This window comes from Malaclemys terrapin, chromosome 2 (assembly GCF_027887155.1).
Source record: "Malaclemys terrapin pileata isolate rMalTer1 chromosome 2, rMalTer1.hap1, whole genome shotgun sequence".
NCBI classification, from domain to species: Eukaryota; Metazoa; Chordata; order Testudines; family Emydidae; genus Malaclemys; species Malaclemys terrapin.
In genome coordinates, this window is record NC_071506.1 from 22,168,068 (window position 1) to 22,195,539 (window position 27,472).

At 41.9% G+C, this 27,472-nt stretch overlaps 1 protein-coding gene across 1 annotated transcript in view; it reads left to right on the forward strand.

Moving 5' to 3' along the window:
- The window catches only part of ATAD2 (ATPase family AAA domain containing 2), a 98,461-nt gene that overhangs the window by 26,475 nt on the left and 44,514 nt on the right, over window positions 1-27,472 (forward strand). The window contains exons 9-16 of the mRNA XM_054019938.1: window positions 2,963-3,073; window positions 4,096-4,204; window positions 4,712-4,827; window positions 10,315-10,489; window positions 11,387-11,475; window positions 13,452-13,611; window positions 17,021-17,111; window positions 17,651-17,965. Coding sequence (XP_053875913.1) covers window positions 2,963-3,073; window positions 4,096-4,204; window positions 4,712-4,827; window positions 10,315-10,489; window positions 11,387-11,475; window positions 13,452-13,611; window positions 17,021-17,111; window positions 17,651-17,965 — 1,166 coding nt within the window. The remainder of the gene's footprint in view (window positions 1-2,962; window positions 3,074-4,095; window positions 4,205-4,711; window positions 4,828-10,314; window positions 10,490-11,386; window positions 11,476-13,451; window positions 13,612-17,020; window positions 17,112-17,650; window positions 17,966-27,472) is intronic.

Here is a 27,472-nt window from a genome sequence, read left to right on the forward strand (position 1 = left end):
CTTTCAGACTAGTAGTAATTATGGAGGTGCTGGCTATGACTCTGTTAAGGCTGGTTTCCATTTTGCACATAAAGCAAGGATTCAACCTCTCTGTTACATATGAAAGATACAGTCTATCTTGGGTATAGAATTAATTTTCTGAGAATTTATAAGTAAATCTAGCCTTCTATTATAATCAAAAAATGAGTTGCTTAAGAAATTTAGCATGTAAATCTTTGTTTTGTTCCAAACAATTTTAATAATGAAATAATGTATACTTTTCAAATTTCTATATAGATAAAATGGATATCTTTTGAATAGGTTATTTGAAGAAATTAGGATGTAACTAAGTTATTTACAGTTGTATCTAATTGTTATGATATAGGCTAAAGGTGAGGTCAGGTCAACAGCTCAGGTAACCCGTTAGTGGGGCCATTGTGATATTAGAAGTAACTTAACCAATACCTAGTCTTCCTCCACAACTAATCTGCATACAACCGTAAGTTATGGTCCTATGGTGCAAGTGTCAAGTTGTCATCGGTAGATTACTTAACCGAACTGTCACTGGTCTTTGGAGAATCCTACTATACTATTTAAGGCTACATACTAGTGTGGGCATTGGTGCTTGTGAGGCTCCACATGGTACTGCTGTCTTGTCTCATTGGGCACTGAAGCAGCACTGGTGTAGAGAGGTAAAGCAGAAGCAGTGGGAGCCCATAAAACACAGAGACCTTGGGACTCAGGAACTGAGTCCTCCCAACCCACCTGCCCCTTTCACATGGTGCTGGTCTTGGTAGCAGCCCTCTGAACCAGTAAGTCCAGTTGCAGGTTAAGTGCCAGATTCCCCAGTACAGTTTGGCTGATTTGTGCTGCTCTGGTGTACATATGAGTCTGCCTTTAAAAAAAAAATTTAAGATTGATACTATATATCTTAGTAGCACTCTCTTTGGATTTTTTTTGTTGAATGTATAAAATTTTAGAAGATTTAAAAAAAAAAAAAAAGAACTCCTAAATTAAAAAAAATAACTGACAAGATGTGAGTTACTGATCTGTACCCTCATCCTCAACATAAGGGTAAAGAACATAACAGGAATGTTGTAATTTATCCCAAAACCAAACCCAGGAAATTCAGAGTTAAGTGTACACTGAAAAGAAATCCAAATGTGTTTAAAATATGGAAATACAGTTGTGGCATTCAAAAAAACTTGAACTCGACCTTGTCATGACACCATGCAGTAAAGAATTTATTTGGGAGCCACAAATATGTGCTTTCATACTTTAACACATTTTAATTTCTTTTCAGTGTAACCTCCTAATCTCCTGGGTCTGAAGTGTTTGTTTTAGGAATAGTTACAACATCCATGTAATGCTTTTTACTAGGGCTGTCAAACTGGGGGGGGTGAGGGGAGGAGGAAGGAGAGAGCAGCCTCAGTTGGGGGAGGTACGGAACTTGGGGAGGGGAGGGGGACATCAGCCTCAGCCGGGGAAGGCGCCGAACTCGGGCGGTGATCGAGCCCCAGCTGTGGGGAGGAGGGGGAGATCAGTCTCAGCTTTGGGCAGCACAGGACTGGGGGGGGGGAGGTTCAGGCCCCAGCTGCGAGCAGCACAAGGCTGGGAGGGGGAGATCCCACCGTGGGCAGTGCGGAGCTGCGGGCAGCACGGGGCTCAGCCCCAAATACATGTGGCACAGGGTGTGGTGGGGGGTCAGCCCCGGGAGGCATGGGGAGGGCAGTTCGGGTGAACCCTGCTGGGGGTGGGGGGCAGTTCTGGCAAGCCCCTGGCTGTACTATTCTTACTGTACTTTAAAAACACCGGGATGGGAACTGCTTTACTTTCTCTAGCCTCTTCTCTTCTTGCCCTCTGGTAGCGGCTTGCATTACTGTACCTGACCAGACAGGTTCTCCGGAGCCGCTCATGCTGCCCTCCTGCCCAGAGCATCTGCAATTAACGCATGTTAAAAAAATTAACGTGTTAATTGTGCTGTGCGTTAACATACGCGTTAGCAGCAGTTAATTGACAGCCCTACTCTTTACCCTTTAGTTACTGATCTGAACTTGCATCTTAAAATAATGGAGGAGATTTTATTTCCTGAGAATTTTATATTTAATACTTTTTGAGTTTAAAAACTTAGTCCAGGATCTTCAAAAGTAACTGGTTTTTGGATGTCTTAATTTTTTATCCCCAACTTGAAAATCTTAAAGGGCCCTGAGTTTCTGAGAATGTATGCTCAGAACTTTCTGAAAAACAGGATACTTTAAGGCAGTGGTGGGCAACCTAGGGCCCACATTCGACCCATCAGGGTAAGCTGATTGCGGGCCGCAAGACATTTTGCTGATGTTGACTGTGTGCAGGCATGGCCTCCCCGGCAGCTCCCAGTGGCTGCGGTTTGCAATTCCCGGCCAATAGGAGCGGCAGAAAGTGGTGGGCCACAGGGACATGCTGGCTGCCGCTTCCTGCAGCTCCCATTGGCCGGGAACAGCGAATCACGGCCACTGGAAGCTGTGGAGGGGCCATGCCTGCAGACAGTCAACGTCAGCAAAATGTCGTCAGCAAAATGTCTCGCGGCCCACTATCGGATTACTCTGATGGGCCGCATACAGGTCATGGGTTGCCCACCACTGCTTTAAGGTGTCAGTTTGAGTAACCAAAATCAGTAGTTGCATTTGAAATCTTGGCCTTAGAATTTTGTTTGTTTTAAGTAAACATTTTACCTTTTTTGGTATAAAAACAGTTTTGCTCTAGTGAGGATTCCTATTCTCTCCTCTCTCTCCCTTCCTTCCCCCCCTCCCCCCGGATATAACAAGTAGGGAAGCAATCCTACATTTACAGGGAATGGACTAGATAACCTAATGGGTCTTTACCCTCTGTAAATTCAGAGGTGGAATTTGGAATGAACAGTTAATAACTTGACCTTTAGCTTTTCAGAGTGAGCACATACTTAAGCTCGTTACTGTTTTTCTTTAAACATTTTATCATAATACAGACGAAAGCATGCAATCCATAACAGTGATTCCACATCTTCCTCCTCTTCGTCTGATGATGAGCAACGCTTTGAAAGGCGTAGGAAATGCAGTCGTAACAGAGCATTAAGCCGGTAAGTATAATTATGTAGCTTCTCTCCTTCCCCCTTTTGGGAGAAATGGCATCTGCACATATGTAAAATGTTGGTCTCTTAATTCTTATACTTCAGATTCTCTACATTGTGACAACTTGTAGTCAAATCTATTGGTATATTTGACATTAATCAATTCCAAAAGTCAAAAATTATCAGAAACTGGATCTGTTTTTAAAGAACCTCTTGCATAGCATGTACTGAATTTATTTTGTAGTGTATACGGTTCTGCTGCTGCACTGTTTACAAGGGTGTTTTTAGCATGGGAGAAACAGTGATACTGTACTGCAAAATGCAAAAGTAAACATAAAAAAAATCAACACAATGATTTTGTTTAATTATTTAAATACTGTTTCTAACCATCGTAGGTACAGATTTTTCAGGCAGATCTTAGGTGTGATGTCCAAGTAGAATGGTGTTACTTTAATGAAAATTGTGTATTGTTGTGTGCATTAGATTCTTTAGTATGCCACAGAGCTAGCATGTAACATACATTTGGGGGGATTTGCTACAGAATTTAGGTCCATTGTTGCACAACAAACTTGGGATGGTGCAGCAACTGCAGGCCTGATCCAAAGGTCATGTGGATCCACAGAAAATATTGAAACAACAAACCTATCATGTTGCTGTTCCAATTCTGAGTATAGAAATAGTCAATCTGTGAAAGAATGATTTTCATCATTAAAACGAAGCTAAATTCACAATGTCCAAAAGTGAACAAAGAGAGAAGGTTAGTTAATCCAGATACCACTGAACTTCGTTGGGGTGGGATTTTCAAAAGTGCCCAAGTATGTAGAAGGACAAATCTATAGGCACCCCAGGGAAGTTGGTGGTATTTAGGATAACTGACCCTCTTCCCTTGTTCATATTTGGACATTGGAACTTAATTCAGTTGAGGGATTTGGTAGTGCAGAAGTGCTTATCATAACCAGATTTTTCTTGGCAAATTATACAAGCTTATCTTATTTTAGTCTGTCTTCCTGTTTCCTTGACTTTCAAATCAGGTGTCTTCCACTAAACTTTCGGAAGGACGAATTAAAAGGAGTTCACAAGGATCGGATGAAAATTGGAGCAAGCCTGGCCGATGTTGATCCAATGCAAATAGACTTTTCAGTAAGTACTTTGTCTCAAATACAGTTACCCACTGATTGAAAGAATGTTAACTTAGTACAGTTTTTCTGTAACTATCTGTTTACCACTGCCTTTGCACATAAGCCTCTCCTCAGTATGTTCCAAAATTGCCATGATTGCCAAGTACATTTTCTTTTGTAGTTGCATATGAACTCTATTATTGTAGTGGTTCTCAAACTTTTGTGCCGGTGACCCCTTTCACATAGCAAGCCTCTGAGTGCGGACTCCCCTCCCCTAAATTAAAAACACTTTGTATATAGTTAACACCATTATAAATGCTGTAAGCAAAGCAGGGTTTGGGGTGAAGGCTGACACCTCGCGACCCCCCCCCACCATGTAATAACCTTGCGACCCCCTGAGGGGTCCCGACCCCCAGTTTGAGAACCCCTTTATTATTGGATGCTTAATAGTCGTCCTGTTGACCCTGCCCGATTTTGAAGCATGTATGAAATATGTGATTTGTTTTGTTTTTAACTCTCCCTGAATTAGGTACGATTTGATAGTGTGGGTGGACTATCTAGCCATATTTCAGCTTTAAAAGAGATGGTGGTTTTTCCATTGCTTTATCCAGAAGTATTTGAGAGATTCAGAATTCAGCCTCCAAGGTAATATGACATGTATTGCAACTTGAAAACTCATGCTCTCGTTTATAGAAGAATATTGCATTTTAAGTATCTTTTTCATGTCCTAAAGCATTTATGTGCAAACTTTATCGAAGTAACATTAAAAGACAAAGACTTTAAACAGACAAAACCGAGAACGTACAGAGTTTCAAGATTCATATAGTGCCTAGACAAAACCAGAGACATAGTGTCTGGTCTTTAAGGTAAAGGTATACTCTGCAAAGTGACTCAGTAAAAGTGCCATTTTTACTGTCTATATTTGAGTTTTCTATTTCATATACAATTTGATTAGTTTACAAGAGAAGAGGAATTTTCTAGCTACCAGCTCTGTAAACTTTTCTGACATCTGCAAGTCAGTGCTGAAGAAACTGCTATCGGAATACTAGCAATATTGTTTTGTTATCCATGGAACAAAATAAAAATGTTAGCTTCCCCTCTGAGAGCAGTATGCATTGCTAGCTGGTATGCAGTAAAAGGTGACTACTTTAGACAGTTAGATAGTAGTAAGTGTTCCATAATTCTGAAATATTGGAATATGACTTCAGACAAATACAGTGAGCAGATATAATTAAGAAGGAGAAACTTTTATATAGTCTTACTACAAAAAAAAAGACTCCTGCTGAATGAAATGCATGAACACCTACCTCAATATAACTTAATCTACAGCATCACAAATAATTTTTAAAAACCTCAAATGTGTGTTGGGTTTTTTTTTTTTTTTTTTTTTTCTTGAATGTCTTTTTTTTTTTTTAATGACTTAACATGACTTAACTGCCAATTCTAAAACTTCTAAAAGTATCTGGAAAGCTGTTAGTAGGTTTTTTTGGTCACCTTCAGAAATCTTCCTCATATCCTTGTCAGCAGATTCTGGAATCGGAACCTGGAAATTTTAAGTCTTTTAGGGGAGGAAGAATTAAACATTTTATTACTAAGTTGTAATTCTTTGAAAACAACGGCCTAAAATTGAATCAGTCTGGATCTGATTTATGGGGTTGGACTGAATGTTGGGCATAGCCTGCTCATGGTCAAGTCACTTATTCTAGGCTAATAATACTTCCTCTACCTTCGCCCCCATGTATCTGATAAGGTTGTAATCTCTTTGGAGCAAGAACTGTCTGCTGTGTGTATGAACAGTGGCTTACACCAGGGGGCCCTAATCTCAGGTGGGGCCTTTATAAAAGATATGATCTAGCTCATTCACAAGTTATTGAACTCAATAATGTTCACTCACATTAGGAAAGAATAATTCTTGGAGTTTATCCTATGGGTACTCCACCGTACGATGTGCACATGCCCATGCACTCTCAATCAGAGTTTGCAGAGTAGTGTCTGTGGCCTGCTCTTGTGCAGTGCGCTCTGAACAAGGACATATAGGGAGGTGCTAGCCCACTGCCACTCAGTTCCTCCTCAGTTGCATGCAGGTCGAGGTAGAAAGGCCAGCTGTCTGCTCTATTCAGCTTCCTGCTTTCACTGTGTGAATTCTCTTTTGTTTGTTTTAGTAGTTTTTTTTTCTTTATTTATTTTCATTCAGTACCTATTTATTTTATATAACACTGTTGTGTTGGTAGAAGAGGGATTTTTTTATTTGCGTCAGAGCACTATTTGTTATGCTTCAGGATTTCAGACCCGTGAGACTTGCCACGGGTCTTTTCCACTCTGTAGTGGACACTCCAGCTGCCTGCAGTGTTTGTGGGACTCCCACAACCCTTCTAAATGCAAGGTCTGTCAGGGTTTCAAATACAGGTCCAAGAAGGACGGAGACTAGACTTAAGCTCTTATTAGTGGATCATGCCATAGCTCCAGAAAGGTCCACTTCCCCCCTGTACATTAGCCTCTACAGCTCAGGCTGTCTCATTGCCAGTGGCTGCCTCATCTGCAACAAACAAAACTCTAAAGAAGAAATATACAACTTTTCTTCATTTCCTTGTTTGGAGAGGTATATCACCCTAAAAGACCCACTGTTGGGAGACCTTTTGTCCCTCTGATGGTAGGAGTTGGTACCACTGCATCAGTACAGGAAAGCAACCTCATTCAGAGATGCCTACCATCAGAACAACTACTGCTGTTGTTAGCACCATCTAATACCTTGCAGCACTGAGAGAGACAGGACTACCATCTGTGCCCTAGTACCAGAATCTCACCATACCTCTGAAAGGGGAGATGACACCACAATCACCGTGGTACTGCAACAGCCTCTATCTTACCAGATGGTACTGGCCCAGACTTTGTGTGAAGGCTGTCAAAACTCTCTACCTTGTTCCAGGTTCCGTTCTGCATAGGATCTCATTATCTCTGATAAACGTGAGTCACCAGTACTGGAAAGATCCAACAGTGCCATCTCCCCAGTACCACTATGAAAGCAGCAAGTTGAGACTTGCTTAAGTCTTCAGCCTTCGATACCAGTCAGAACACCCACACACTTTTAGTTTACCTATCCACCCCCCCACAAGCATTTCCTATGCTTCATAATAGGGACAGATCACTATAGAAATCAAATTCTCCCCTTTGGACTCTCCGTGTCCCAAGGGTGTTTAGAGATTCTCTCAGTGGTAGTGTACCGCTCCATCAGGGCAAATATCAGTGTTTCCATATGTGAATGACTGGCTTCGCTGGGTGTGGTCACCACAAGAAGTTCAGTCGATAGCATCCAGAGCATTAATGCTATTCCAATTTCTGGGCCTCTATCAACCTCAAAAAATCTATATAAACTCCAGTACAGAGAATATACTTCATAGGAGCTACTCTTGACTCCACAACAGCAGGAGCCAGCCTACCCAAGAAAAGATTCTCCACCTTATCCACACTAAATCTCAACATTAGAGTGCAGTCCACTAACAACAATGAGGATTTGTCTACAGACCTTGGGCCACATGTTGCCCACCATGTATTTGTTTCCCCACACAAGGATGCACTTCAAATGCCTCCAGATATGGCTAAGAACAGTATATATTCTAAATAGACACAGCGTCTCCAAATGTGTGTCAGTATCTCAGAAGGTAATAGACTCTCTTACATGGTGAAGAACCTATGGAGGGTCTGCATTAGAACCCCATTATTTCATCCAGCACTGTTGAAGACCCTCACAACAGATGTCTCTGTTAGGATGGGGAACTCGCCTACAGAGAGCGACAGCACAAGGCAAATGGTTGACACAGGAATCGACGCTCCATGTCAGTATTCTGGAATAGAGACCAGTATGATATGCATGCCAACACTTTCTTTAAGCCATGCAAGGAGCAAGACCCCAGTCCTTATGTTACAGAGGTGCTAAGGCTGTGGAACTGGTGCATTTCCCATCAGAAATATCATCTGTCTGTCTACCAGGCCTCCAGAATACAATTGCAAACTCCCTGAGTAGACACTTCTGGCAAGGTCATGAATGGGGGATCAGAGACTGGCATCTGCCAGATGTGGGGTATAGTAGGAGTGAAATGTCACCCATTCTGCTCCAAGGGAGGTCATTGTTGCAACTCTCTCAGGCATGGCCTGATAACACCATGTCCCTATATCCTTCTTTATGCTTGCCCACCTGTACTGTTGATCCTCAAGACCCTTCTCAAGACAGCTCTCATTCCTTCACGGCATATCTTTCTATCACGTGGTTGGCCAAGACAGGTATGATAGTCAAACCTCATGAATTTCATGGAGGCATAACCCCTCATACATCTTATCAACAAGGACCTCCTGATACAGAACTCGGGAACCCTCACCCATCCCAACCCCTCCTCTCTGAATATGAGGGTATGGCTCCTCAGTGGTTCTCAAGCATGGAATTAACCTGTTTTGGATCGAGTTCAGTCAGTTCTTTTATCCAACAGGAATCCCGGTACTTGCAAAACCTACCTCCAAAGGTGGAAACTCTTCCAATCCTGGTGCTCCCTCCATCGTCTCGAGCTTCATGAGTCCTGCTTTCTAAGATCCTGGACTGCCTATTAGAATTAAAAACACAGGGTTTCTCAATGAACTCTCAGGATACATGACCGCGCTCTGACCGCCCTCACAGCCTTCCACTCACCCATCCAAGGCTTCTCAGTTTTTGCCCACCCTACAACAGCCAGATTTCTCAAGGGCCTATGCAACTTGTTCCTCCTGTTCGAGTCCAGTGGGACCTCAACCTCATTCTAAATACCCTAAGGAAACCCCCATTCAAAGCAATGGTGACCTGCAACCCTCTTCCACCGTGTCCTCAAAACTTAATTCCTGACTGCTATCACCTCAGTGAGACAGATGGGGGAGCTAGGGGCACTCCTGACAGACCCACCATATACCACTTTCTACAAAGACAATTATGCTATGTCCTCGTTCTTTCGTTCTTTCTTTCGTTCGTTCTTTCTTTCTTTCTTTCTTTCAAAGTCTCCTTGAAACCTGACATTAACCAGGAGAGTTTTCTACCCAAAACTTCATGTACCCAGAGAAGAATAAAAGTTTTTGTGCACTGGATGTCAGAAGTGCCCTTGCCTTCTATCTATACAGGACTAAACCATTCCGGGCATCTCTCAGGCTATTTGTATCAAGTGCAGATAGGATGAAGGGCCAACAGATTTCAATGCAAAGAGTGTCTAAGTGGGTTTCATATTGCATCTTGAGTTGTTATGAAAATGCTGGGGAGCAGTCTTCTCACAGAGTAACAGCACGTTCCACCAGAGTTCTAGTCCACATCTATAACTCTACTGAAGGACGTGGCCACAGCAGAAATCTGCAGTTTTGGTAATTGGTCTTCTATGCATATATTTGCTAAACTGTCCTGGACTTACACCATCAGCACACACCTTCTCATTAAGTTACTCCTTGGGAGACTACTATTTCTTGTATACGTCCCTATAGGTGCTCCACCACAGTAGAGATTACTTAGCTTACAGTAACTTGAGTTCTTAAAGATGTTTTGTCCCTATGTTGCTCCACTTGCCATCCTCCTTTCCTTGTGTTACGGAGTTCTGGCTTCATGGTCGAGAAGGAACTGAGTGGCAGCAAGCTAGGTCCTCCCTATGTGCCCTCATGCAGAGCACAAGGTGCTGTTCTGCAAAAGTATGGGTAAACAGATGCTACTTTGCAGTCTCCCATTGAGAGCACACATCCTACGGTCTGGACAAAACATCTCAAAGAATTCAAGTTGTCAGGTAACTAACCTCTCCTTCTCTCCATTCAGTGAAATTCTATGGCCTTTACTATGCAGGAGATTAGACTTAGATGATCATAGTAATCCCTTCAAGCCCTTAAATCTGTGTATCTAACAAAATACATAAATATATTTTTGTTAAATAAAATTGTATATATGTATATCAAATTTGTACATATATTATTATTTTTAATCTGTTATGCCTTCTTCTCTTCTCCCTCCCTTCCCCACCTCTCCCCCATCAACCTTCATATATTGCTGTTTTGTTGTCTTACACCTCAAGCTGTTGGGAACAGTTTCTGTTCCTTTCTAACGTATCACAACTGAAACATGGGAACTCTTGTATTTTACAGGGGCTGTCTATTCTACGGTCCACCTGGTACTGGAAAAACCCTTGTTGCTAGGGCACTTGCTAATGAGTGCAGTCAGGGTGATAGAAGAGTAGCCTTCTTTATGAGAAAAGGTGCTGATTGCCTCAGTAAATGGGTGGGAGAATCTGAACGACAGCTTCGTTTATTATTTGATCAGGTAATATTAGAATTAGACTATACACTTTTATTATATGTGGAGCTGGTATTGACATCTGTAGTTAAGGTTGCCGAACACTTTCTATTATAAGGCTTTGTTTTCACTTGCTTATAATTTTGCAACACTTGAACTCTTGGGGCTGAAATTTTCCATGGTGGTGCCTGTCTGAATTTTTTAGAAGTTCAAGTAAAAATTGTCCAGATGTTTCAGGGAACATGATTGGGGGTAGATGGGGAGGAAATATATTTTTGCCTGTTTTTTTTAAATCTTAAGTGTTTCATTGAGACGCTCTAGTGCCTCCATGCTTTGGTGAGATTTGGCAGGTGCATGGGGAAAATATAAAAAGGTGCAGAGGAGGGTTGCAGGAGCTGGGATGATATGAATGGGGAGCAAAGGGAGAAGGACACAGGCTGAGAAAATGTGGTCTGACAGGCCAGTATCTACTAGGATATGCTCACCTCTAGGACTTGGTGCTGAACCCCAGGAGTCATGTGTGTCTACATTTCTCTCTCATCAGCAAATAGCTGTGAACTGGCAAAGGGTGTCTCATCTGGTCATAGTGGCTGGTCCATCTAGAAAATAACTGCCTACTATTGCTACCAGTTACTCCATTATCTCAAGTGGTAGAGGTTGGTGCTGTAGCTATAAAGGCCTGAACCTTCCTGATGTCCCATGTGGTGTAGGAGGGTCAATATGGTTGTACATGATAGAATTTGTTTTATCAGGGTTTTTTGTTTTGGGGGGATTTTTTGAATCTGAAATTACATCCAAGAATGTGTGTGGCATTAATTCTGGCACTTTTTAACTTCTGAGTGCTTAATGTTCTTCTAATGTAGTTTTTTTTTGGATGCGTTATATTATAGTTTCAATATCCCTGAGTCTGCACTTTCCTTTTAGGCTTATCAGATGCGTCCTTCAATTATTTTCTTTGATGAGATAGATGGTTTGGCTCCTGTACGATCCAGTAGACAAGATCAAATTCACAGGTATTACACTTTTTATATTTTAAAAAAAATAGAAGAGTTAAAATCTGCTTGAGCCTTGTAAGAGGGGGAGGCTATAGTGTTAGTCTTTTATTTTTATGTGTGTGTATATATAGGGGCATCAGCATTCAGAGGCCTCTCTAAACTTGAGTAGTAGTAAGTTGCAAGTAATTAGATCTTGTAGTGATACCAAGCTCAGTGTGGTGGTTTAATTTTTTGTAATGTAGTTTCTCTGACACACTCCTATGTTTGTACAACCCTCCAAATGAAATTATATTTCCAGTCTGTCAGTTTGCTTTCCTTGTGGATTTAACCCTTTTCAAGCAATATCATAATCAGGGCCCCATATATATCCACAGTTGTTGCCCTTTGAACTGCAACATTCTCTTTGAATCTGCCTTATAATTGTGTGGCAATATCCAAAACTTCATTTTAAAACAGTCTTTAGCCTTTATGGTTGCAATGAAAACCTTCAAATGAGAACCAAATGTGAACCAATGCAGTTATGTCTGCTGTCTGAGTATGCAGCCTGAAACCATAGCTCTGAGAGAAGTGTGACTTGTTTCCATTCATCCGCTTAGGGTGTCCTCTTTTGAAGTCTAAAAACCATCAAGTTAATTTACTTTGCCATTGGTGTATTTTGTGGTAGGGTGAAATTACTGTCAGAGCTTGCTGAGGTAGAGTTATAAGAAGTTCAGTCCTACATCCCCCACATCTGAAGTTGCATGCCCCCAGATCCAAAAGGGGAGGAAAAGAGGTGGTATATTTTCACCATAGCACTGAGAATCAGCTGCCTACTGGTTGCTTTTAAAAAAACAAAAAAAAGCCCACCACCATGGCCTAGTCTGCACTAGCATTCTACTTTAGTATAGCTACATCTCTCGGGGTGTGAAAAATCCTCACCCCTTAGACATGTAGCCGTAACAACCTAACACCTCATATAAATAGCACTAGGAAGAATTCTTCCGCTTATCTAGCTACCACCTCGCTTGGAGGTGGATTACCTACCCTGATGGGAGAATCGCTCCAGTTAGCATAGGTAGTTTCTACACTGAAGCGCTACAGCTTTTTAACTGTAAACAAGCCCCAGGTCTTCTGGGGTGCTAAAAGCTCCAGCTGTCAACATCTCTCGCTTTCCTGCAACAACTTTACCATTTGGCACTTTTAATACAGAAATTGGCAATACACTGAAACTTTGGGCCAGTATAAAAATGAATAATATTAAAAAATAACTATGGATGACATACAGGCCAGCACAGCAATAAATGGAAGAGAGCTTGGAGAGGGGTATTTGCATAACTTGGGATTCCCTGCTGTATAAGTATCAGAGGGGTAGCCATGTTAGTCTGGATCTGTAAAAAGCAACAGAGTCCTGTGGCACCTTATAGACTAACAGATGTGTTGGAGCATAAGCTTTTGTGGGTGAATACCTACTTCATCAGACGCTTGTGTCCCATGCATCTGACAAAGTGGGTATTCACCCACAAAAGCTTATGCTCCAACACATCTGTTAGTCTATAAGGTGCCACAGGACTCTTTCCTGCTGTACAAGTTAGGCTTGACCAAAGTATACTTATTACAAGTAATACTATTGTTTGTATTGAGTAATTCCTAGAGGCCCTATTCATATTGTGCTAGGTTCTGTACAGACATGCCCTCTTTGGGGTGGGCATCATATTGTTACTTAGATTGCAAGTAAAATCTTTGCTTTTTGAATCCAAAAGGTAAACTAAGGCTTGTTCAAGACTTGATTCTATCATGGTGTGGTTTTGGTCTTTGTTTGCTTATCTCGGGGCGGGCGGGGGGGAATGTTCTGCACAGAACATCATAAAAGACTCTTGACTGAACACTTTTACTAACCAAAAAATAATTCCAGCAACAAAAGCTTTTCCTTTCTTAATTGAAACTTGGGAAGAGAGGTTCCGCTCAATGTAACATAGGCTTAGTTAACTGAGTGAATAAAAGCATTTCTCTATCAGTTCTATTGTATCTACGCTACTGGCACTTATGGATGGCTTGGATAGCAGAGGAGAGATTGTGGTAATCGGAGCTACCAACAGACTGGATTCAATAGATCCTGCTTTACGAAGACCTGGGCGTTTTGACAGAGAATTTCTTTTCACCTTGCCAGATAAAGAGGTAAAATTTTTGATTCAACCCTAACAATAAGGTGTCAAATTATTTCTTTATAGCATAAGCCACAGTGTATTGTGGAGTAATGAAGGATGTTTGGGAATGGTGAAGTTGGGATTCTGTGCTTTACTACTTGAGTGATAAAGAGGTAATATATTGTTTCTTGTAGAGTGTAGGTAGGATACTGAAAACACCACTTGTACAAAACCCTTTAATTGACCATCAATTTTGTAACACTAGTTCCACTCTGATCATGCAGAAAAGTTGAATGTCACCAAATAATGACACTTAATGATGCAATTACAGTGGCCTTCAATTAGCAGTAAAATATGGCAGTGTATATAGTAGAGAGAACTTGGAAATGAGAGAATGCTATATGTGACAGATAACTACATTTAATTATGAGCCACCCTTGGATTAACATTTTAAATGTGCTCCAACTTACTTAAAACTTCTGATTGTTAGCCCGGCTCAAAGTTGCATTTGTGAAAATTTAATTTGTGTTATTTACATCTGGGTGGTGGGCAACCCTGCTAGACTCATTTTAATCTGAAGTTTGTGTTTTAATATGGATATCAGTTCTGCTGTTTTGAGGTTTTTGGGGTTTTGTGTGTGTGTGTGTGTTTTAAATCCCCATCTAGTAATGTATTTAAACAAACGTTTATCTTTTAAGTGTGTGAATAGTCACATGGTGAAGTTGGGCGCAGTGCTTAAAGTGCTACGATGTACCACTGCCTAAAACATTTGAATTCATCATTAACATTCTGTGGTTAGGCTTGGCAGCATTTTATTGTAATTGATGTGTGTCAGTAAAAAATATTGACCGGTAAGTCAGTGGGAGTGCAACCTCCCCCGACCCTCCTTGCACCTGCAGAAATCTAGTGTCAGTGGCCCTGCAGCAGTACAGAGAGCCCACTGCAGCTCCAGTGTCACAGCCACACTCCCATGGCAGCAGGGCTGCAGAGGGCTTCTTGCACAGCTGATGACACAGTCCCTGCAGGCGAAAGGTGCAGGGAAGGCTGCTGTCTTGGTGTGGCAGAGCAGAGACACCCTGGCCAGGAGAATGAGCCTCCAGCCACACCGGGGAGGCCACCCCACTGCTGAATGGCTCTGTCCCCAGCTGTGTCCCCAGCCAAGAGCCATTCAGCAGTGGGGTGGCCTCCCCTGAAGCTGGGGATTTGTCTTCCTCTTGACAGCCCTGGCCCTGGGTCTCTGCTCTGTCCCACCAGGATCGCAGCCTTTCTCTCACCTGCAGGAATTAGGTGTCACCAACCCCATAGCCATGCAAAGAACCCTCTGCAGCTCAACTGTTGTGGCCTGCCCCACTCACTCACCAGCCAGTATTGTGGGGGACATCCCCTGGCAGGAATGGTTCATTAGCACCCCACAGCTGAATGATCATCCTCCTCCTTTCAGTCCTGGCCTGGAGTTTCTGCTTCCACTGTACCTTGGGCTCCATGTCCATGCAGGCAGCCACCTGCAGGCCCACTGGCAGTGCTTGGTGTTCCTGCAGCCATGCTGTCAGCAGTGTTCTAACCCTAACCTTACTCCTCTATAATTTCTAGCTACTGTAAAACACTTAAAAATATTAAGGATATTGGTTTTTTTTATTTTTATTTTTAATCCTGGTACCTAGTGACAGATATTTCTAATCATACTAAAATAATTGAAACCCAAGGAAAGAGGTGCAGGTTAACTCAGATTCAACACAGAATATGATTAGGTTACCTATTTGGCATTATTGGATTGAAGTTGTCTAGTGTAATAGTCATTTTTGTTGGTAGATTCTCAGTGCTTGTTCTCTTACATACTTGAACTGGGCTGTGGCAACCATTCAAATTCAGCTGGGATGAAGAGCTTTAAATTTTGTTCCATTTTGTTGAAAATGTTCCTGCTGTTTAATCAAAAGTATAAGTTGAAATATTAGATATTAATAACTCAGAATAGCTAGTCCTTCTCCTTGATGTCAAAAACATTAAGCTGAGGGTCTTCTGTTTCATATAAAATAAAAATTAAGGAAATGGGGTTTTTACCCACGAAAGCTTATGCCCAAATAAATCTGTTAATCTTTAAGGTGCCACCAGACTCCTTGTTGGTTTTTGTAGATACAGACTAACACGGCTACCCCCTGATAATATAATCAATTTGGGGATAGCCTGACACTGTAGAAGTAGATGGCTAGGTCCAAAGATCTATAATCCAGATTTTCCCCTCCATATGCTGCAAAAGGATGAAAGGCCTGAAAGTTCTTGTCCTAATTGTACGTCAGTCTCACAGATTTACAGACCCCATACTAAGCTAGAGCAAGGCATGGGACAGTACTGGGCAAGGGAGGCCACATTCCTTAGCAGCTGCCAAGCATGCTGCAGTTGGAGGGACAGCTTAAAAGGGCATTGGGAGCCCAGAGGCAAGGGGGGGAAAGAGCTACAGGCTGTACCAGGAAGTGAGGCTGACACTGCGAACTGTTGGGAAGAGTGACTACAGCATTAGTAAGGCCACTGTGGAAGCAGCGATCCATATTCTCCACGCCATTTTGCAGTTGGGAACACAAGAGAGGCCTCAAAGGAGGAGACGTTGTTCCCTGGTGGACTGTGCTGGTACTGTACTGCTAAGACTGGGACCATGTCCCAGACAGAGGAGCCACAGCCCAGTAGGAAGTGATCCGTAAGGCAGTGTAACTTGGGGAGGACCAAGTGGTCCAGACAGTGCACCACTCCTTTAGGACCCTGGGTTGGGACCCTGTAGCAGGGGGTTACCCCACTCCTGCCCTGAAGGGCTTAAAATAGTCCTGGGAGAGGGCTGTGGCAGAGGAAAAGCTGGGCTGATTGCAGAGAGAGGGGGGAGGGATAGCTCAGTGGTTTGAGCATTGGACTGCTAAACCCAGGGTTGTGAGTTCAATCCTTGAGGGGGCCACTTAGGGATCTGGGGCAAAATCAGTAATTGGTCCTGCTAGTGAAGACAGGGGGCTGGACTCGATGACCTTTTGGGGTCCCTTCCAGTTCTATGAGATGGGTATATCTCCATATATTATTATTATCTTGAACTTGTGATTCTATAAATTTTGGGAAATTTTCCTTAGGGAAAATATATAGTTACCAACCTGAGCTAGATATGGAGAGAATTCTTCCATTATTATTAGGCTTAAACTTAAGAGAACACACTTTTTGTCCTGGGAGCTTTCAGTGGCTTTCCTTGTTAAAAGGAACACCTGAAAAGAAGTGTGTCCAATTTAAGAAGCATCTAAAACCTTAAATTTGTTGAAAGCAGCAGTCACTATTTTAGGCAAGTAAATTCTAGTAATATATCAACATTTCCTTTTTAAGAAGAGGTGCTTATATTGTCATCTACTTTAAACTAAAGATTTTTACAGGAAAAACAGGATGTGCTCTTTTTTTAAAAAAGTCTTTATTTCTAGGCTAGAAAAGAGATTCTCAAGATTCACACGAGAGACTGGACCCCTAAGCCATTGGACACGTTTCTTGAAGAGTTAGCGGAAAAATGTGTTGGTAAGATTAAGAACCAAAAGAGTTATCAGAGAATACAAGTGACTAACTTCTAGGTTAGCACATATAAAAATAACAATTTTCATCTAAAAGCTTAATACTAAGATTATTTAATTAAAATACTTAGTGGAAAAATAATTGTTAGGGTTTTCTTTTATATGAAGATAGACATTTATTTTTAACAAAACTCACACTTTCACCATTCTTCTGGCAAAGAGGGCTGGATGCAGTTCTCTTTTAGAAGTCCATCTAGGCCACTAAGAACCCAATCTTGTAATGAGTCTGCTCAGGGCCCCACTTACCTCAGTGGGGCTTTGCAGAGGCAGAGAAGACCACCAGCAGAGTAGTTGGGCAGATAGCAGAATGAGGCATTTCCTACTTATATCCCTTCCTTTTTTCCCCAGAAGGTCGAGCCAGTTGTCTCTGTTAGGCTTCATCTCCTGCTGGGCCAGATAGTTACATACTCTAGCTTTTGTATATGCTGCTTCTTGACCTTTTTTGGTTGTCTGAGACAGAACTAAATTTCACTTATTTGTTCACAGGATATTGTGGTGCAGATATTAAGTCCATATGTTCTGAAGCTGCTTTGTGTGCTTTGCGCCGACGTTATCCTCAGATATACACTAGCAGTGAGAAGTTGCAGTTGGATATCTCTTCTATTAAAATAACAGCTAAGGATTTTGTTGTGGCTATGCAGAAGACTATACCAGCTTCTCAAAGAGCTGTGACTTCACCTGGCCAAGCACTCTCAGCCATTTCGAAACCACTGCTTGAAAAAACACTTCACAGAATTCTAGGAGCCTTACAAAGAGTGTTTCCACACGTGGAGCTTGGATTAAAAAAAGGACAAAAGACAGGTAAAACACTCCTTTATTATTAATTTATTTTGAATTCTTGCATATCTCTGTCAAGGTAAAGGCTTTTCTTTAATTTGTGACATTAACACATTAAATCTATTTACATTTCCCAATTTGTGTGTGTGTGTGTGTGTGTGTGTGTGTGTGTGTGTAGACTTTTGGACAGTAGAACTTTGGTTATTTGTGAGGGCTGAGTCTTCCATGGTTCTGTGACTGTGGAATCTACCCCAGATTCAGAATTTTGTTGAAAGAAATTTAGCCTTAACTTCATACCTTACATTTACAAGAACATCCCATATGTAAAATAGTGCATACAGTAGAACTTCAGAGTTATGAACACCAGAGTTATGAACTGACCAGTCAAACACACACCTCATTTGAAACCAGATGTACATAATCAGGCAGCAACAGAGACAAAAAAAACCCCAACCAAATACAGTACAGTACTGTTAAACTTAAACTACTAAAAAAAAATAAAGGGAAAGCTGCAGAAGAAAAATGCTTAGTAAAGTTTCAAAGTGGCATTAAGTCAATGTTCAGTTGTAAACTTTTGAAAGAACAACCATAACGTTTTGTTCAGAGTTATGAAGAACCTCCACTACTGAGGTGTTTATAACTGAGGTTCTACTGAAATTGTATTCCTTTGTCCTGAGATATCCTGAAATAACAGATCTGAGAGGTATGAACCACACTCATTCATCTCAGTGTGGTAATGCTAACGCCTAGAACATGGGAATTGTCATATTGGAGCAGACCTTGATTCATCTACTATAGTAGCTTGTCTCCAAAAATGGCCATCACGAGATTCTTCAGAGAAGGTGCAAGAAACCCCCCAGTAGGCAGATGTGGAATAATCTAGATGCCCGGTAAAGTCTCCTCATAATCCCTAATAGGTAGGGATTGGTTGCAAAACCTAAAGTATCAGGATTTTATGTCCCTCCCCAAACCTTTTTAACATTAACTGTTATAATTCTGGAAATTCTGCTTCTACATAAACATCCAATCCCTCTCTGAACAACTTCAAAACTTTGTCTTTACTGAGCATTAATAGTCCTGATTTCAGTCATGACTAGCAATCATTGTATCGTGATGTGTACAAACCTCTGCCCACCAGCGGTTAAAGAAGAGGAAATTCATTCCTTCCAACTGCCATATATCCAGCTCCTCTTCTGCCCTTTTCTGAAGCTAAAGCCTCCAGTTTTCCGCTTGACAACATATACACTGCACTTGCATATGAGCATACAGAATTGTGCATTTGAAAATTTGAAAAAAGCATAAAGTAAACTGTAAAACACTTAACAATTAAGATTTATATCTAATTTAATTATTACTCTACAACTTGCATTCAGAGCTATTCTAATAAACATCACTCTCCTGCAGAATTAGAGTTCATGTTATGCAGAGTGCACAGGGTCTACTTGTCTTCTAGTATAATGGCTCTTTTCAGGCATAGAAACAATGGAATTTTTGCCCTGAGGAATTTCATAATCCAATTTATAAATGTATTTAGTATTTGCACTGTAAGTGGCAATCCTTCACAGTCTAACAGCTATATGTTATTTGCACTTTTATATATTTAGTCTGGGAACATGATGTAGTAAAATCTCATTCCTTGGGCAAATTAGTGATCAAAAAGTAAGAGAGGTGACATTTAATTTGTAAAAACACACAGAATTTTAATTTCAGTTGTCACCCTCGGTGGTGTGGTGGGGAAGGCAGTACTCGCTGCCTTCCGAGCTCCAAGTCCTCTGGCTGGTAGAAATTTTGATAATAGTGTCATGGGAAATCGGCCAAGTTGGGTATCATTCGAAAGCCCTGTCTCCCACAAACACAGTAGTACCAAACATGACAAGTTTCGAACAACTATGTAGCTATATATTCTAGAAAATGTTTTAAAATAAACTTTTTAAAATTATACTTTAACACAGGGGTGCATTACTATAATAATGATAATAATAATAAAAAGACATTGATACTCTTAGGAAAGTTAGCCTTGATTTATAGGATTGAAAACATTTATTCATCAAAGTAGTCTCTGTCTAGGGACACCACTACTAGACACATTGTTACACTGATCCTCATCTGTGCTGCACTCTTTTTCACTGGCCAAAAAAAAAAAAAAAGGTAGGATCAGAGTCTAAAATAGGGAAAGAACAGGTCAAAAATTACTTAGACAAGTTAGATATCTTCAAATCACCAGGGCCTGATGAAATGCATCCTAAAATACTCAAGGAGCTGACCTGAGGAGATATCTGAGCCATTAGCAATTATATTTGAAAAGTCATGGAAGACGGGAAACATTCCAGAAGACTGGAAAAGGGCAAATATAGTGCCCCTCTATAAAAAGGGAAATAAGGACAACCCGGGAGTTATAGACCAGTCAGCTTAACTTCTGTACCCGGAAAGATAATGGAGCAAATAATTAAGCAATCAATTTGCAAACTCCTAGAAGATAAGGTGATAAATAAGTCAGCATGGATTTGTCAAGATCAAATAGGGTCAAATCAACCTGATAGCTTTCTTTGACAGGGTAACAAGCCTTGTGGATGGGGGTGAGGGAGCGGTAGATGTGGTATATCTTGACTTTAGTAAAGCTTTTGATACTGTCTCGCATTACCTTCTCATAAACGAACTAGGGAAATACAACCTAGATGGAGCTACTACAAGGTGGGTGCATAACTGGTTGGAAAATTGTTCCCAGAGAGTAGCTATCAGTGGTTCATAGTCATGCTGGAAGGGCATAAAGAGTGGGGTCCCGCAGGGATCGGTTCTGGGTCCGGTTCTGTTCAATATCTTCATCACTGATTTAGATAATGTTAGAGAGAGTACACTTATAAAGCTTGCGGACGATACCAAGCTGGGAGAGGTTGCAAGTGCTTTGGAGGATAGGATTAAAATTCAAAATGATCTGGACAAACTGGAGAAATGGTCTGAAGTAAATAGGATGAAATTCAATAAGGACAAATGCAAAGTTCTCCACTTAGGAAGGAACAATCAGTTGCACACATACAAAATAGGAAATGACTGCCTAGGAAGGAGTACTGCAGAAAGGGATCTGAGGGTCATAGTGGACCACAAGTTAAATGAGTCAACAGTGTGTGTAGTGTGGGTTTTTTTTTTTTTTTTTTTTTTTTTAAACAAACATAATTCTGGGATGTATTAGCAGGAGTACTGTAAGCAAGACATTAGAAGTAATTCTTCCACTATACTCCGCGCTGATTAAGCCTCAACTGGAGAATTGTGTCCAGTCTAGGCGCCACATTTCAGGAAGGATGTGGACAAATTGGAGAAAGTCCAGAGAAGAGCAACAAAAATGATTAAAGGTCTAAAAAACATGAATGAGGGAAGATTGAAAAAATTGGGTTTGTTTAGTCTGGAGAAGAGACGACAGAGAAGACATTAAAAGGTTGTTACAAGAAGGAGAGAGAAAAATTGTTGTTCTTAACCTCTGAGGATAGGACAAAAACAAATGGGCTTAAATTGCAGCAAGGGTGGTTTAGGTTGGACTTTAGGAAAAACTTCCTAACTGTCAGTGGTTAAGCACTGGAATAAATTGCCTGGGGAGGTTGTGGAATCTCCATCAATGGAGATTTTTAAGAGCAGGTTGGACAAACACCTGTCAGGGATGGTATAATACTTAGTCCTGCCTTGAGTGCAGGGGACTGGACTAGATGACCTCTCAAGGTCTTCCAGTTCTTTCATAGATTCATAGATTCATAGATTCTAGGACTGGAAGGGACCTCGAGAGGTCATCGAGTCCAGTCCCCTGCCCGCATGGCAGGACCAAATACTGCCTAGACCATCCCTAGTAGACATTTATCTAACCTACCCTTAAATATCTCCAGAGACGGAGATTCCACAACCTCCCTAGGCAATTTGTTCCAGTGTTTAACCACCCTGACAGTTAGGAACTTTTTCCTAATGTCCAATCTAGACCTCCCTTGCTGCAGTTTAAACCCATTGTTTCTGGTTCTATCCTTAGAGGCTAAGGTGAACAAGTTCTCTCCCTCCTCCTTATGACACCCTTTTATATACCTGAAAACTGCTATCATGTCCCCTCTCAGTCTTCTCTTTTCCAAACTAAACAAACCCAATTCTTTCAGCCTTCCTTCATAGGTCATGTTCTCAAGACCTTTAATCATTCTTGTTGCTCTTCTTTGGACCCTTTCCAGTTTCTCCACATCTTTTTTAAAATGCGGCGCCCAGAACTGGACACAATACTCCAGCTGAGGCCTAACCAGAGCAGAGTAGAGCGGAAGAATGACTTCTCGTGTCTTGCTCACAACACACCTGTTAATGCATCCCAGAATCATGTTTGCTTTGTTTGCAACAGCATCACACTGTTGACTCATATTTAGCTTGTGGTCCACTATAACCCCTAGATCCCTTTCTGCCGTACTCCTTCCTAGACAGTCTTTTCCCATTCTGTATGTGTGAAATTGATTTTTCCTTCCTAAGTGGAGCACTTTGCATTTGTCTTTGTTAAACTTCATCCTGTTTAACTCAGACCATTTCTCCAATTTGTCCAGATCATTTTGAATTATGACCCTGTCCTCCAAAGTAGTTGCAATCCCTCCCAGTTTGGTATCATCCGCAAACTTAATAAGCGTACTTTCTATGCCAATATCTAAGTCGTTGATGAAGATATTGAACAGAGCCGGTCCCAAAACAGACCCCTGCGGTACCCCACTCGTTCTATGATTCTATATCTCTGAACGAGGCAGGCTGCTGACTAAACATTTGCAGGATGGTGAGCATCTGTTCTTTGCACACAAGCATTTGAGTAGCTGCAGAATTAATTCCAGGAGTAGGTGGTATTTCACACACAATTGGTGTGATCAGACATATCCATGCCTGATAAAGGAGGATAGTTTTGGATGCTCTGAGTCATCCCGGAGCCATTCCATTGCTTGATGATTTGCCCTCTTGACAGCAGGTATAAATGCTTCCCTTGTTGGAGGCAATTTTTCTCTGTTTGTCTGCTTCTTAGAAAACATCCACCAATGTAGCTCTGCATGTGTCATAATGTTGGTCTTCAAATGATAAACTCAACATATGAACTCCTCCAGTGCATTTGACGGTCTCTGCCATTACAAGCACCTTTAGAGTGAGGAAAGTCTCTTCAGAGGCTGAATCAAATGCTTTCCTGCAAGATAATTTTGGTCTTTCCAGACAGCCTTCCAGTAGTCTCGTATCCTGAAAGAACGGCTTTCAGTGGTCCTAGTGCTAGGAACACATCTCTGAGGGATATACAGCAATTCCGTTCCCCAGCAGCACAAAAACAGAATCTTGCGGAAGTCTTGGGTAGTGTCTCTCAGAGAGCACTAGAACATCTGTGTCTTGTGCAAAAATCTGGAGTTTAGTAGCACACCTCTCTGTGGCATTGAAGGCAGTCAAGAAAATTTTAGTGTCCGCCTCCTCATGGGAACCAACAAAGAAACTCCACTGAACAGCACAAGTCAGCAGCTTCATTATGCCATGTGACGACAAAATTTGTCAAGCAATTCTTCATATGTTGGAGCATTTTTCTTGCAAGGTGTGGTGGGGCGATTACCCCACACCCAGAGAGACTGGGCTGCGGCAGGCCTAAGCGCCTGCGTAGACGCGCGGCCAATCAGGAGAGGGCTTACTGGGAGCCAATAGGAAGGCAGATTGGAGCCAGCCAATCAGAGCCCGGCTTAGCCATATAAAAGGCTGCCCAGAGCAGGAGCAGTCAGTCTGTCCCAGGCCTTCAGAGGGGAAGGTCTGTCTCCAGAGCTGGGAGGCCAGCACCACGGACAGCGCAGTGCAGGCCAGCCTGAGAGAGTGGGAGAAGGCCCTACTCTATAGCCTGCTAGGCGGCAGGCCTGGGAGGAGGAGGCCTAGCGTAGCGAAGGGCTGTTGGGGAAGCGGTCCAGGGGGATAGTCAGAGGAGGAAGGAGAAGGAAGACAGTGAGACTGTCACACGAGGGCCTCTGGACCGGGACTCAGAGTAGTGGGTGGGCCTGAGTCCCCCCCCCCCCTTTTTTTCCCCCTTTGTTTGCTGTGCTACCCCACGCACAGCCACGGGCCGCAGGGAGCGGCCGGCCAGAACCACACCAGATCCTAGACGGTGAGGATCGGACTTGAAGGTGTGGGGCTGTTGTTTACACCCCCCCGGAAGGGGGTGTGATTGGACAGAGGGACACTGTCAGAGGGCAGTGCTCCAGAAGAGGACGCCGACGTCGGGAGCAACGCAAGTCCGTGCACCCCACAGAGGCGAGACGACAGGCGGAACGCCACCCAAAGAGGGTGCTCTACTGGCGCAAAACTAATTCCCCGAAGCGGCCAGGAGGAGGCGCCACAGCGGTGAGCAACCGACCCTGTCACACGAGGTATGTGATTAACTCGTCCTTCATGCAAGTATGAGACACTAGCTTCTTCACTGTGACATTGGAGATGTTCATGGAGTCATTGATTTTTGTACTGGACAGATGCAATACCATGGAGTCACTTCTTCTTTCCAGTGATATTTTTAATTGATTCCTCTGCATACATATCAAACATGAGATTGACTTCTTCACAGTCCAGTATTTTCTCTGTAGCCCCTGAATGAAGTGTTCCCACCCAGTCTGTCTCTTTTTCCCCCTCCCCTCTACCATGTGTCCTATGTTGTCCAGTCCTCCCATGTCCTGTGCCTCCTGACTGGTCCCATGGGCAAGATGCTATGAGGAATGCAGCCTCTTCTCTTCCCTATCTGCAGCTGGGGCTTCTCCCGCCTGTTCTAGCGCCACAGCAACTCCTGGTGGGCAAAAGGTGTAACTGTAGCACTTCTCCAGCAGTACGTATTTTCTGTGGAGAAAAAAAAATCTGCATGGGACATGAATTCTGTATGCGCGCAGTGGCTCAGAATTCCCCCAGGAGTAGCAGTTGTATTTGTTCATGCATTCCATCTGCATAAGGAATGTTAACTGAACTGAGTGATCAGTGGGGCTAGCCAGTATCATTGGCAGGATACATACACAGTCATTTGCTACGGCACCTCGTGGATTGCTGAGTTAAAGGCTGACCATAGTGGAATATACCTTTCTCCTGAAATGATGTAGTATGGTATGGCCTGGGTGTCTGGAACATTTGAGGGTACATCTTCTATCTCTTCAGCTGAAGCCATACTTGGTAATTTTTTGCCTCTGGAGTGCATCCCATTTCTGCACAATAACTTTGTTATTGTGAATGTTAGTGGGATACACTCCCACTAACATTCACAATAACTCTGGGAAGGCTAACAAGGTTCGTGACTGTAGAAAGCTCTACTGTAGTCGATTTAGCTACTGCTTCATTGAAAACTGGACTTCTTGGTTTCAGAATTATTGGACCTTGATAGGAAAGTGAGTCATGAAGTCAGGAAGCTACTTCAAGGAACGGTTCTTTGCTGGTTCAGAGAGAAATTGAGGGACTGATCCTCATTAATATGCTCCTGATAGTAGCATGGAGGGTACCTTTGCTATCAAGGAAGTCTAAGTAATTGGCAGGACAAAATATAAAACTACCCTTGATGAGGTCTAGAGGAATGTACAACCCGTCATTGAATTCCATGTGGCAAAGAACCTTGTTTGCAATTGTAGTCTCCAAACAGAGTACTTTGGTTCCTCCACAGACTACAGCAATGCTGTGCATAAACTGCACAAGGAATTTATTATAGGTTTGGAATTAATTGTTAAACCAATGGCCACTTGTAGTGGTAGATTATGCATATGCGTGCGTGTGTGTGTGTGTATATTGGAAACCTGTCTTTTGCTCAAGCACTCGTGCATGAGGCTTTGTGATAAAATGAAACCCTTGTACTCCACTTGCTTACTGTCATGTTTTGCTGGTGCTGAAGTCATTGCAACCACCAATGCACCATTTAAAGTACAGGTCTGTCGCATCTTGTGCTGGGGTTACGTTCCGCAGTCAGCGCGTAAAGTGAAAATCACATATAGTCAAAATGACATTGAGTGTAATGGTGGGCGGAATCGCCCACACCACAGGTACAGTATTAAAATTGTTGTTTTTTCTTTTCCTTTTTTGTTGTTGTTTTTGCCAACCAGGTAAAGCTGAAATTGCGCATGTTAAATGCGCGTAAGATGCGACAGACCTGTTGCAGTACAGGTCACACGTATTATTTTTTTTCAGGTTTGGCATCGGGTATGGATTCCTAAAACTCCCACAAACTGCAGGACAAAATGCTTTTCCATAAAACATTTGGTAGCTGCAAACAGTCTTCTCTTGTCAGGAAAAAAATGATGTATTACTATTGACATCAGCACTTTCACTACCATGGCTTTTGGGGCTTTTAAGGATATGTATTGTGATTCATTGTTGCAGATAGGATTACTAAAAACTACATCCATATCCCACAGCTCATCTTCAATAAGTGCTTTAAGAGCATTTCTGCTAACCATTTGTTCCTCTTCAGTGCCATTCAAAGCACGTATTTCTCTGTACTTAGCCTCTGCATTGGCCATTGCTACTACTTTCCTATCCATTAGAACCTCTGAAATGCAGTTTATAAACTCCATCTGAGTTGCACAGTTTGCAGTAATAAAATCAGTATTTTTCTGTTGCTTTTACCTTTTCATGCAACACGTTACATATGTTCTTGGTGTAGCACTCAATGTGATACGCAGTGTCATATTCATAGGTGTCTTTGGGTCAATGCACACACTTAACTCTACTTTCTGTGGAATGCTCTCACCTGAAAGTCACTGCTTCATACAATTTCTTACTGTCTCACATGTTGAAACTATGTTTAATGGATGCCTTTGGGCTTCCAGCGTACTGCAGAAGAAGCAGGTTTTCTTCTCAAAACACATAGAATGGAGTCTTGCCCACAGCTGGTACTTGTCCTGGAGTGATGTTTGATTGTACTTCCTTTACAACCTTGCCAAATTCAGCTTATGGGTGCACATTTTATACCACGTAAGGTGCCATGAGCATTGTGTTTAATCAGGTCCCCTCTGGTAGTATTCTCCAAAGATTCAGCTACCAGTCAGTATTCTTTGTCTCCCTGTTGATGCCTAAAAATGATCAAGACCAAAGGAAAAACAAGGGTTTTGTTATAAATTTTCTTTGGCATTGTAATTAATTGTTTGTTATGTAACTATGTGCATACCATTTGTGGGTGGATTCCAGTAATTTCTGGCTGGATGCTAATGTCTTAACCAGTGCCTCATCACAACTCTTGACCTAATAAAGATCATAAGCAATACTACTGAATCACTTCTTTTTTTCTCCTTGATGGCAAATCACCTTGAAGTAGGGTTGTCGATTAATCGCCATTAATTTACGTGATTAACTCAAATTAATCGTGATTAATCGCAGTTTTAATCACACTGTTAAACAATAGAATACCAATTGAAATTTATTAAATATTTTTGAATGTTTTTTCTACTTTTTAAAATATATTGATTTCAATTACAACACAGAATACAAAGTGTACACTGCTCACTTTATAGTATTATTTTTGATGACAAATATTTGCACTGTGAAATTGATAAAGGAAATAGT